Here is a 12033-nt window from a genome sequence, read left to right on the forward strand (position 1 = left end):
TCTCATTTCTCTTTTTCGAAGACATCTTCATGTATGTATTTCTAACGAAGGCATAAGTTAGAGGGAATGGTTGTATGCATGTGATCTAGTTTCTCGAGGAGCATATTAAGGTACTAAGGAATTGAGAAAGTATTATGGTATGTAGGAAAGAGTTATCTGAAACTTAAGATGATAAGTGTATTTTATTTATAAAACTAAAAAATTATAATATAAGAACCGGGTACTGATATTTTTTTGGGTGTGCACCAATGGTAACTTAATACTGAGTTTTTTTTGGTCTTGGAACATTGAATTTGTAATGTTTGAAAGGAAACTACTGACATTAAATAAAATTAATGAGGCTGTTTTGAATGAAACTAGTGTGATTTGATAACAATGTAATTAAGGAAGGAATTCTGGTTAGTGACCTCCCATATACTCATTGTCTTCAGCCACTTTTCACTTTGATCATTGGTTAGGTGTTCACAAACACCAGTAAAATATTGCTGAACTTTTTCACTCTTTGCCCTGGGTGTAATTTTAAAGTAGACTACGGCCTACAGGCACCATTATGTAGTTGTAGTATCAATGTTAATATAGGTTTGAAGTCAATGTCACGCTCTGTTCATACAACTTGCTGTCAGTATATTTCTCTCTTTCATTCTCTCTAGTATTTCACTCTTTCCACAATTTCTTTGCGTATTCTATTTAAAATGAACTGCCATTGTCATTGCTTTTTAACTTTTCAGTAATGAGAGGCAGAGTAGACCGGCAAATACAGACTGGAAAATTTGATGCTTCTTTTGCTTCATTGCAATCGCTGCAAAACACGAGAGATGTCCAAAAGCCTGTTTGTGATGATTGTGTGAATGAAGACGAAGCAGATGGAACTGATATGGGCAATTATAATAGGTCATTGTCACCTGAAACACTTGCATTGATGTGCGATGAGCAGGATGAAATGTTTCTCGGTAATAGTTTGGAAAATAGAGTGGCCAGCAACATCAATTGTCAGAACATGATTCAAAAGTTATCTAATTCTGATGGATGCACTGATGTTTATGGAGAGCAAGAAAGGCTTGTTCTGACCAAATTCCGGGATGTCCTTCACGAACTCATTACTCTTGGGAACCTAAAAGGTTAGGCATTAATATCATTATCCTCTTGAAATATCAACACTTTCACTTTGTTTTGGCAAAATTAATGTGGGGTACTGTAATATTCTGAGTAATCTTTTATTAAGTTTTATTTAGAACATTACTAATACTACCTATATCTTTAACTTTGTAGAAACAATGTTCACTTCATTAGCCAAGAAAGATGTGGGAAGCAAGAAAGAACCTGCAGAATATGTTAATAGTGGTGCTGAAACTGGTATAAGGATGGAAAAGGATATTCAGAGCAACTGCATTGCAAATTGCATCATCCCAGCGTCTATTGAAACATCTCAGACGAATTATGCGGTAACTAATGATCATGTTAATACTGATCTTTCATTAAAGGTTGCCTGCACATTGAAATAACTCTGGTATAAATTTGATGTATCCCAAAAGTCTCGGATCTGACTGGTAATGAAAAAGGTTCCTAGTATCAGTGTGCCACCAGGAATTTCTGCCATTGACATGCATAATTAGATATAGCCATATGGGTCTCGTTCACTCATGTTAATTGGGACTTCTCTAGCATAACTACATATAACTGGAACCTCTTCTTTTCTAGCGTTATTATCTTAGTAAAATTAAGTCTTTGCCCTGGATATAGGTCAATTTTGATGTATACTATGTGCCGAAATGATATTTTATAGGTAAAATGAAGTAAGTTAATTCACACCAGAGAATTCTGTTCAATGCAATATATTCTTAACGTAATATGTTGAGAATTTTTAGTTAGTGTCATTAAGGATGAAGCTAAGGTGCTTAATTACAGAAAAATGTGCATGGGATTATTGGTAGGATAACCACCACTGTCACCCCATTATTGCCACTAAGCCTAACATATATGTATTATAGATATACATGTAATACTAACACGTGAATGAATTTGTTATTCGCATATAATTTGTAGAGTGTATGTCATTATCTGTTAAGTTATTTGATTTCTATCAAACATTGGATAAGATAGAAACATACCATACTCATATTATGTTCTACCAAATCTGTCTACTAGGATGTCAAATTATTCAAATTGCGGATCACATTATGTGATGCAATCGTAATATTATGGTTGTGGTGACTGCATTGAACCATAGTGCTATCGCATTTTGACCATATCAAACCTCATTAAGGCGCATCGAATTTAAAATTATTTTTTAAATCGCAAAATAATTCAAATCATAACGGTTATAATCCACATCGCAACGAGAGAACAAATATTTGTTATTACAAATTGTCTCGAATAAGACATGCTATTAGGGCAAGAAACTTTCCAATATTTTTGTTGGCATAAGAAAACATAGGAGACATGCTATTGAGATAAGAAACTTCTCAACATATTTTATTCACTTGTAGATGTGCTGCCAAAGGCTTGCACACGAAGTCACTTTATCGGCAGAATCAAAGGTAATCTTTACTATGCATAATGGCTTGCGTAGAGAGTTAGAGGAAAAGAATAAACGCGAGCCGGAGAATGAGGAAAAATAATAGTTCTATTGCTCCTTAATTAATGGCTTTATTAGATAGTCAAAGAGAGTGAGGAAAAATAATGCTGCATATATACAAAGTTAAAATGAATTATAAAAAAGAACAATGAAGATATTCTAAATAGTATCCTATAATAAGTACATCATAGAATATTAGTTTTACTAATGTGGTCTCTCAAATTCTAAATCTTCACTATGTCATTTTCATATATTGTTTCACTCACAAACATAAGGTCAAATTATTAGAGGATTGGTTGTTTGAAATTTTTGAACTTTGAGGAATCAAATTGATAAAATTGATCTCAACAAGACAAAATAGATAAGTATCAATCAAATTCCAAAGTTATATTGAAAGGTAATAACAAGAAGTGGCATCAATTACTCCTAATAATGATGCAACTAACATTATTAACCCATTTGCATGTGTACTATTACAAGGTACACCGTCTCAAATAGCTGTGTGAAATTTTCGACTCTCGTGACATTTTCCTTTGGAATCTAGTTGACATAGACTCATAGTACATGAACTATGGACCATACACTCTAATTTTGTTTGTGAAATTCTTAGCTGAAAGTTAAGTGTAAGTATCAAACAAGTAAATAATAATTTATTAGGCAAAGTATTTATTCTTCAATGATATAAACTCAGGAAGTGCTGTTTCGTTGCAGCTTCCTACTTTTTGGATTTGAAGTACTCTTTCAATTTTATATCACTTTTAAATGTAACTCAATTATCTACAGTGTCTGATTATGATTGAGTTTTATATGGTCTTAAGACATTTTTAAACAAACATATTGTATGATGTTTAGACATATTTTTATGTGGAACCTTTCCCTCAATTTATCAGAAGAAAATGTAATAAAAATATTATTCAGCAGTGGCAATTGTGGACAAAAGAGAGAATAACTAGGTCAATAACTTGTGAAATAAATACATTAACAATATAAAACTATTAAATTTAAGGGTTTTTATAGTAAAATGTTAAGGATTTCAAAAGAATTAAACATATAAGCAAATTTTCAATTAGAAAATTAACTATATCACGTCTAAAAAATATTAAATAATAAATACATCACTTCTTTTGAAATACATCATTTCATGCATGCTTGCTCGTGTGCTGACTTGTACTACTACGTGGCTCGTTGGTGAGTGGTGACATCTATTGAGGAATCCTATATTAACTTTGCCACTTGGTTCCATTATTTTAGATGCGTGTGGTCTTGTTTTTGTGGGTTAAAAAATGAGATTGTGTTGAATAATGACACATTTGATGTGCTTGGCATTGTGGATATTATCAAAGTTAGGTCTTGCATGGATGTGTGGTTTAATAACTTTTGGGATGTGAATGCTTTTTGTTGTTGATTGATTCTTCTTTGGTGAGTTAAAGTCTACTTTTCTATATTGGAGTGAGTACTCTTAGTGCTTATCTTTAATACAATTTTAATTATAAAAAATTAAATATATATATATATAGGGAACATATCTAGTAAAAAATGACTCATATTAAAATTAAGGACTGAGATTAGAAGCTCTTTTTAACATTTTTTCCCTGCTAACTATCTCTATGCATGTGTGTTTCTATCCATCTTCTCCATTACATGTGTATATCTATTCACCATTTCTAGTTTTGGTCACCATTTCTAGTTTTGGTGGTACATTTATGAGGGACCGCATCTTCATTATGTTGCAACCCCCTTGCGCCATCACAATTCACAAGCCGTTGTGGCACATGTCTCCTTTCCAAAACAACCCAAGTGATTAATCTAAAATGTGAGTTATTCTCTATAGTTTCTTCTCATTCTTCCTGGGAGCACATCTATTATACCACAAAGTTTGTCATTCTATGTGCTATTGTTTGTGATTGGTTGAAAATATATATTTAAATTAAAATTTTAATGATTGGTTGAAAATAATTAAAATTTTAATAATTAAATTAAAAGTTTGTCATTCTATATGCTAGTTTCTTCTCATTCTCCCTCAATGCTCCATGCATACTTTTAAATGCTTTGCCATAAAAGTATATTCTGTCATTTAATTCATTTCATTTTCAAGACAAATATTTGAAACTCCTATGCACACCATGTCCGAGGGCATTGATGCTCTTCCAAATTACCATATGCTTAATTACAATGATTTTTTTAGTACTACTAATGATATTTTTTCATCTTTTGAGTAAGAAATTAATTCATTTCGTGATTCGTGACTCGTAGTTGCCATTCCAATAAATATTGCTCTCAGGAATTGAACTTTTAACCTTAGGGAATCCAGTAGGGGTCTCACACTACTAAATATATGTCTTGTTGCTCTTAATTACAATGATTACACAAAAACATTTAATTACTAATACTAATTTCTAATGAAATTCTTTGATGAGTTCTTCCTTGATAAACGATATTTTTTATTTGACTGATGGGGACAAATTGTATAATATTAATTTTCATATATTTTACTAATAATTGTCTACTAATATTTTACTAAAACAAATTGCTTATATACTATTTATAGCCTAAATATTATTATGTTATTTAACTTTTCTAATTTTAAAAAAACCCTAGTCTAGTTGCATCATAATTGATACTTTGATAGTAACTACTACTGTTAATTAATTTTTACTTACTCCAACAGTTAATACATTTCTCTTGGTTTAGGTGAAAAATTCTCATTATTTACCAAAATCCTTTTCAATACGTATCACATGAATAGGGATGGCAACGGACAAAGGTGGACACGGGTAGTAATTACTCGCTACCCATTTCAAAATAGGAGAACATTACTCATACCCGCATGTACCTGTAGGGGTACCCGTGTGTGAGTATTTTTGGGTACCCGCGAGTTTCCTATATTATAAATGAATTTTTAATTTTTTTACTTCTATTATGTTTCCAAGTGAGATGAAACTTAATTATTTTTGTACTTTTTGATTGAATATTTGGCAAAAATACTAAACTTATTGGTGTTTTCTATTTGTGTGATTTTTTTGTTCTCATTTCCTTACCAAAAAGTATATGTTTTCTTTGTAAAACATATGTGTTTCTATGCATGTAATAAAATAATATTTGTATAGTGATTCACCACCGAACTAAAATATGTAAACAAACTAAAAGGAAAAAAAAAATGTATGAATGTTAGAATAATGTACTTTTTATTTTAATTATATAAATAATGGGTACCCGTAAACATAGGTATTATAATACCCGTACTTGTCCGTATGTACTACGTATTACCATTTGTGATATGTATTCGTGCCCATACATGTTTACCCGCACGTACATGTTTTTTTTTTTTTTTGTCATCCCTACAGGCGAAGAAGTTAAGGATATGTAAGGCCAACATCATTTGTAGCTGGAACACAATAGAGACGATGAAAATTGTAGCTGTGCAGCCACTTCCACACGGGCACGTATGGATTCTGTTAACACACACGTGCCTCGTTCATGCAAATGGAACTAGGTCCTCTATATATAGTAACAAACTCAGAACGCGTGTTGCATATTCCCACTTTCACACTCAAACCGAAATGGAACAAAAACTAATCAAACCTCAGAGTAAGAATTTCAGATCAGAGTTCCTTCAAATATTACGTAGCAGAAGAACTAATCAAGGTATCAAAATCAAACTATCAATCATATTTTAGTAAACTTGTCATACTTTTCATATTTTGAATAACAATTTCGGTAGCGATTTTGGAAACTTCAAAAACGTTATGTATTGAATAATTGTTTATATTGTGATTACAATCGCGGTTACTCCAAAACCTTAATACTTCTTCTATGATTGATTGAAATTCATTACTTGTGTTTGTTTCAGTTCCACTAACTATTGAACGCGCGAAGCCAGTTCAGAATCCTCGTCCATATGGTGAAGAGGTCTCAATTTTCGACATTCATGGAATCATTTCATTCATTAGTTATTTGAATTTTCTGGTTATAGTTGCATGATATCGATACCTACAGGTAGAGATTATGCAGTCTTTGCTACACGATGAGATAGACGAAGGTGCGCTCAAAGAGGAGAATCTTTATTTGACTGTAGAGGTAACAATTCGATTCAGCTTCGTCCAAAATCTCTATTATATATATATATACATAGATATATACCTTTTTATTGTTTGAAAATAGTGCTTTCAAATAGGAAGGTGAACAAGGACGGTTACCTCTGTTGATTTTGAGCCAGAAGGAAAGTGATCAACATAGAAAAAGGCCTGCTCTTGTTTTAGTGCACAGTACAGACAAATATAAAGAACATTTACGTCCATTACTCCTGGTTATTAACGCATCTTCTCTGTTTGTTATTTATATACTAATACTGTTGTTGCAATCTAATTATCTTATTTATCCTATTAACTAAGTAAGAATCATCTCCTATACCAAAGATTAAAGTGATATTTTTACTCTTAGTTTCAATAATAAAAATATCATTAAAAATATAAATAGAAGGATATAACAGTAATACATTTTTTTTTTGCTTTCTTTTCATGACACTATGGGGAGGAGTGTTTCTATGGTTGTAATTGATTATAATGGGGATTTTTGTTTCTGTATTTGGTCTCTGTTTTTTCCTTTTTGTGTGTTTCAGGCATATGCTTCTCGAGGATATGTGGCGATTGCTGTGGATTCTCGATACCATGGTGAACGAGCCAGCAGCACGAACACATATCGAGATGTATGTGCTTGCTTTGCCTTTATTACCTTGCCAAGTTTGGTTCACATGAATGATAAGATTAAGTTTATATTCAAACTGAAATATTATTTACTTGGAATTGGTTTGATTAATAAATGGAATCGAAAACTTCAAAATTGAGAATTAGATTGATTTTGAAATCATTTTTATTATTATTTCATTGCTATTAAATTGATCATTGACATATTCAATTAGTTACAGAAAACGAATTCCAAACATAGTTTGATAATTGATTTGAAGATCCATTCAAGTCCTACTTTGCGTGATAATTCTAAAAACGAGAATTTGATTCTTAAACCAAATCAGATTATTCATTGTTCTCATTCAAATTAAATCAAGTACATACATAATGATTCCAATTTCCTAACACGATATAATAGTTTTCTCTATATAATATAAATTAAGCTTTGCCACAAGTAATTTGTCTCAAATATTGATGTTTTTCAATAAATATGAAAGGGTAAAAAAAACATTTTGTTTTTCAATAGATTTCGTGAAAACCAATTTAGTACCTCAAAAATATTTTTATCAACTAAATTCCTCTAAAGTCAAATGGAAATCACTTTCATTTTTAAGATTAACAGTATTTTAGATATGCATGTCACATTTAGTCTTAGAGGACGAGTATGGTGCCCATTTTACTCTTTCAAGAATTTAGTTGGTGGAAAACTTTTTGTGAACTCTGTTTTTTTGCATGAACTGTCTTTTACTTAAATCATTTATCCAAGATCTTTCATAAAGCATCTTGACTCAATTCTAAACTGATCAGGTTTTTTAACATTTTGTTTGCTATCCCCTTCCCAAAATAAATACAGGCTCTTATTGATGCATGGAAAAATGGTAAAACAATGCCATTCATATTTGACACGGTAACTTCCTTTATTATCATGCTATTTAACAAATAGCATTAGGACTGTTTTAACTTATGATTAGATTGGTCCAGAAATGGTGTATTATTCCTTAATCTGGCAGGTCTGGGACTTGATTAGATTGGCAGATTATCTAACACAGAGAGAGGATGTAGACCCTTCTAGGATAGGAATTACTGGAATATCACTTGGAGGTTGGTTAAAAGAAGTCGAAATGAATATATCAGATCCGATTCTAATGATATGTTTGATGTGACTTGATACTAACGTACTTCCTTGATGCAGGAATGCATGCATGGTTTGCAGCTGCGGCTGATACTCGCTATGGTGTGGTTGCTTCTGTGATGGGTGTTCAGGTGACATTGAATGAAGCTTTCATGTGCTTTCTAAATGAACAATTTGAGAACTTTTGTGCTATATGCTTGCAGGGGTTTCGATGGGCCATAGACAACGATAAGTGGCAGGCTCGAGTTGACAGTATAAAGCCAGTATTTGAAGGTAAATGATGTCAAAACAAATGACTTTAAAAATTGTACTGCAATTTGAAGATTTTATTATATTTTACCTGTTTCTTGTATTTCCTCTAGTTCATGCTCCTTATACTTTTATAGATATTGAACTTGTTATTGTTTATATAAAATTCTGTATGTCTCAGTTTACTATGTATGGTCCGTGATGTATAATCTCATATGTTGCAATGCAGTATATTCTTAAAACTAATGGTCTCTCTTACAATTTGTCTTTCATAAATTATAATAGACTGTCTATGGATTAAATTATATGGTGAAGTTAAAATTGTATCCAAGAAAAACCTAGAACGGAAAATATGACATGAATTTGGATACTATTAGGTCCTATATGGATTAAATTACATGACGAAGTTAGAATTGTGAATGTATGTTCTGATACTGCTTCAGTATATACATTCCTAATGCTCTTACGCTCGTGGATGCAGCGGCTCGTGATGATTTGGGTAAAAGTGCTATTGACAGAGAAGTAGTGGAGAAGGTCAACCAAGTGTTTAGGAATCCAACTATAACTATGATCATGTCTTTAATTGAGGATCACATCTTCTATGTCACTTGTTGTGATTGTTCGCGAAATTAATTGATTATTAAACTTTTAACTTAAATATATTTTTTATTAAACAATTATAGGAGATGACACATAGAGTTAGATGGAAGATGTGCACCCAAAATTAATTGGTATATGTTTTGATATGTTTATTGCCTTAATAAAACAGGATTGCTAATACTTAGCACAATAGTGCATATCCTATAATTGCTAGTTATTCACCCACTGTACACAACATAATTTCCAAAGTATCTTGGAGTAAATGCTAGACACTAATAATTTCTGATCAGGTATGGGACAGGATTGCTCCTGGTCTAGCTTCCCAGTTTGATTCATCCAACTCAATTCCATCTATTGCACCACGTCCACTGCTTATTATTAATGGTAAGGTTCTTATATGTGATTTAAACATTTTCAAATAATAGCTGGCAACCTTATTCATATATTACCTGCACTGCAAGTCAAGTTTTACTTCTTTTGGGGATATCTATTGTGGAGAGAAAAAACTCTTCTAGATGAGCTTTTATCTTAAAGTCAACAAATGACATTTTCAACCATGGTGCTTTATTAAATAAAGATTGGATATAATACACGTATTTGCTCAAGTATATGGTAGACATCTGCACATTTTAGTCAATTAAGTTATTTGGGCAATTTAGCTTTTGTGGTTTTTTGGAGTCTGGCTCCTCTCAATTAATGGAGAGAGCAGTGCATATGTATGATTATGACATAGGGCAATAACAAAAATCTAATTATTCATATTTTTATTTTTTTATAAATTAATAATTTTAAAAAAATAATCTTGTTCGGTTTTTTGAGGTTTGAATTGAAGCACTCATTTTAACGTTGGAACTCTAGGCGCAGAAGATCCTCGGTGCCCGATTGGAGGGTTAGAAGTTCCCGAATCAAATGCACTCCAGGCATATGGAGAGTTGGACTGTTTAGATAATTTCAAGGTATGAACTTATGTTTGTTTGGTGATAATTTCAAGGTATGAAGTATGAACCTGCGCTGCAATTTCCGATTTAGGTAACACAATTTCATTAAAAACGTCTAGTAATAAAAATGGAAGGGGAGTCCATTGAATTTTAGTTTTGCACTCAAAAGCATGAGGCATATGCGTTCACGGATCCATCTTTTAATGTGTGGGTACATCAAGGAGTCTCTCTTTACCACGGCAAGTAAATGCACAAACACATGAAATCCTTACCACATTCCAACCACTTCCACTACTTTACTAATGTGTTAAGAGGATGTGCTTTTCTGCTTTCCATCTAGGGGTGAGACTTTTTAATTTGCAAAAAGAGGTGCGATATAATAATTGTCTAACTATGAAAAAAACTTTTTTAATTTGTACCAGAATGAAAAATAGGAATTTGGACCATAGAATGTAGTCCCACAAATAATAAGTATGTTTATTTGACCTTATACATAGTTATAAGCTAAAATAAAAGGTAAAAGTTGTGAGTCTTCATATATATATATTTTATTTTATGAATTGAGTTTAGGAGGAAAATGAATAAAATCATATATATTTTATAAGTATATTTTTTGTGTTTAAACCATATTTAACATCCACCCACCATTGAAGGAAATCTTACTCAAGTCATATAAGACAAATATGGGTTAGAAAGTTCACCCTCTTGACAAACGCACCATCGAAGGCAATCATACACAACGGCACTACGCAAAAAAATAATATTTTCTTTATCAACGTTAGTGATTCACTGTTTGAACTTTGAACACTTTGGAGGAGATAATCATAAACTAGAATACGCAAGTTGGATATATTATGTCAATCATATAACTAATCATGATATTTAATTGTTAATAAATAGTGATAAATAATTATTAATTAAATTGGTTACCTAGTACATCTAACCTTCTAGATTTATTTTGGAATTTATCAATAAATGTATGAAGTGCTGTCATGCACTTTGCCATTTAATTATTGAATGAGACTCCTCCCCGGTAATGGAGAGTAAGTGCTACAAAAAATCAAAAAAAATGTGATATGTTTTTACACTTATATATACGGTATATTTAATATTTATTTTGGTTTTATATGTAGTATATGACCTCATTCAATTCATCCACACACAAAAACAAAGCTTCCTAATGTGTATTAAATCTGAATGTAAAACTAAATTAAAAAAAATAAAACTACTGTTTGTTTGATGATTAATACTATGCTATATAAACTCGTATCATGCTGGGAGATGAAGATTCCAAGGGTAACCATTTTGGTTAAATCAGCAAATGTACGGCTAAGCAATTAACAGCTTACGTTTACTCTCCCTCTTAACTTAACACAATATTTTAATTTATGGATTTTTTTTCAAATATTGCATAAACGTAGTATACCTGTAAAAATATCTCCCTTATTAATTACCTAGATGGCAGCTCATTTATGATTGATTGCTTTGACATGCAGTTTATTGCAGAACCTGGAGTTTATCACCAATTAACACGGTTCCAAGTGAAAGAAGTAGCTGCTTGGTTTGATAGTTTTCTGAAGCCTTAGCTTGTGCTATTGTGTTGTGCTTTTATTTTCATGCACTACTTGTTATTTAATATCTATCATTCTAGTTGCCTTTCCCTATTTTATTTGTGAACGAATATCATTTATCTCAAATTGTGTCTTATATGCCGATGATAATAAAACAAAAATAACAATAAAAGTTTAATTTTTTTTAATTGATATGACATATTTTCCTTAACACGAGATAGCATATGAGACAATAAAATTTTATTCTATATTTGTACGTGAGGAATTTTGTAAATAATGCAAA

General features: G+C 31.6%; 2 protein-coding genes across 6 annotated transcripts in view; both read left to right on the top strand.

The window, feature by feature from the left end:
* Nucleotides 1-1695, top strand: part of LOC109327353 (protein tesmin/TSO1-like CXC 5) — a 4663-nt gene extending 2968 nt beyond the window's left edge. The window contains exons 7-8 of one of the 2 annotated variants that reach the window (XM_019560463.1): nt 729-1118; nt 1270-1695. In XM_019560463.1, coding sequence (XP_019416008.1) covers nt 729-1118; nt 1270-1502 — 623 coding nt within the window. In that variant the 3' untranslated portion in view covers nt 1503-1695. The remainder of the gene's footprint in view (nt 1-728; nt 1119-1269) is intronic. The other variant, XM_019560464.1, reaches the window with a different exon arrangement.
* Nucleotides 5918-11915, top strand: LOC109327373 (putative hydrolase YtaP). Of its 4 annotated transcripts, none has more exons than XM_019560485.1 (13): nt 5918-6220; nt 6426-6484; nt 6572-6652; nt 6750-6881; nt 7194-7280; nt 8114-8167; nt 8271-8361; nt 8453-8523; nt 8596-8665; nt 9123-9175; nt 9532-9625; nt 10100-10197; nt 11676-11915. In XM_019560485.1, exons 1-13 carry the CDS (start codon nt 5980-5982, stop codon nt 11763-11765), a joined length of 1221 nt encoding a protein of 406 aa, XP_019416030.1. In that variant the 5' UTR covers nt 5918-5979; the 3' UTR covers nt 11766-11915. The 4 variants fall into 4 exon arrangements, with proteins under 4 accessions (XP_019416030.1, XP_019416031.1, XP_019416032.1 ...); XM_019560486.1 differs by having other exon boundaries at nt 5919-6220; nt 6750-6876; nt 7189-7280; nt 11676-11914; XM_019560487.1 differs by lacking the exon at nt 8114-8167 and having other exon boundaries at nt 5919-6220.

Source organism: Lupinus angustifolius, chromosome LG15 (assembly GCF_001865875.1).
Source record: "Lupinus angustifolius cultivar Tanjil chromosome LG15, LupAngTanjil_v1.0, whole genome shotgun sequence".
Classification (NCBI taxonomy): domain Eukaryota; kingdom Viridiplantae; phylum Streptophyta; class Magnoliopsida; order Fabales; family Fabaceae; genus Lupinus; species Lupinus angustifolius.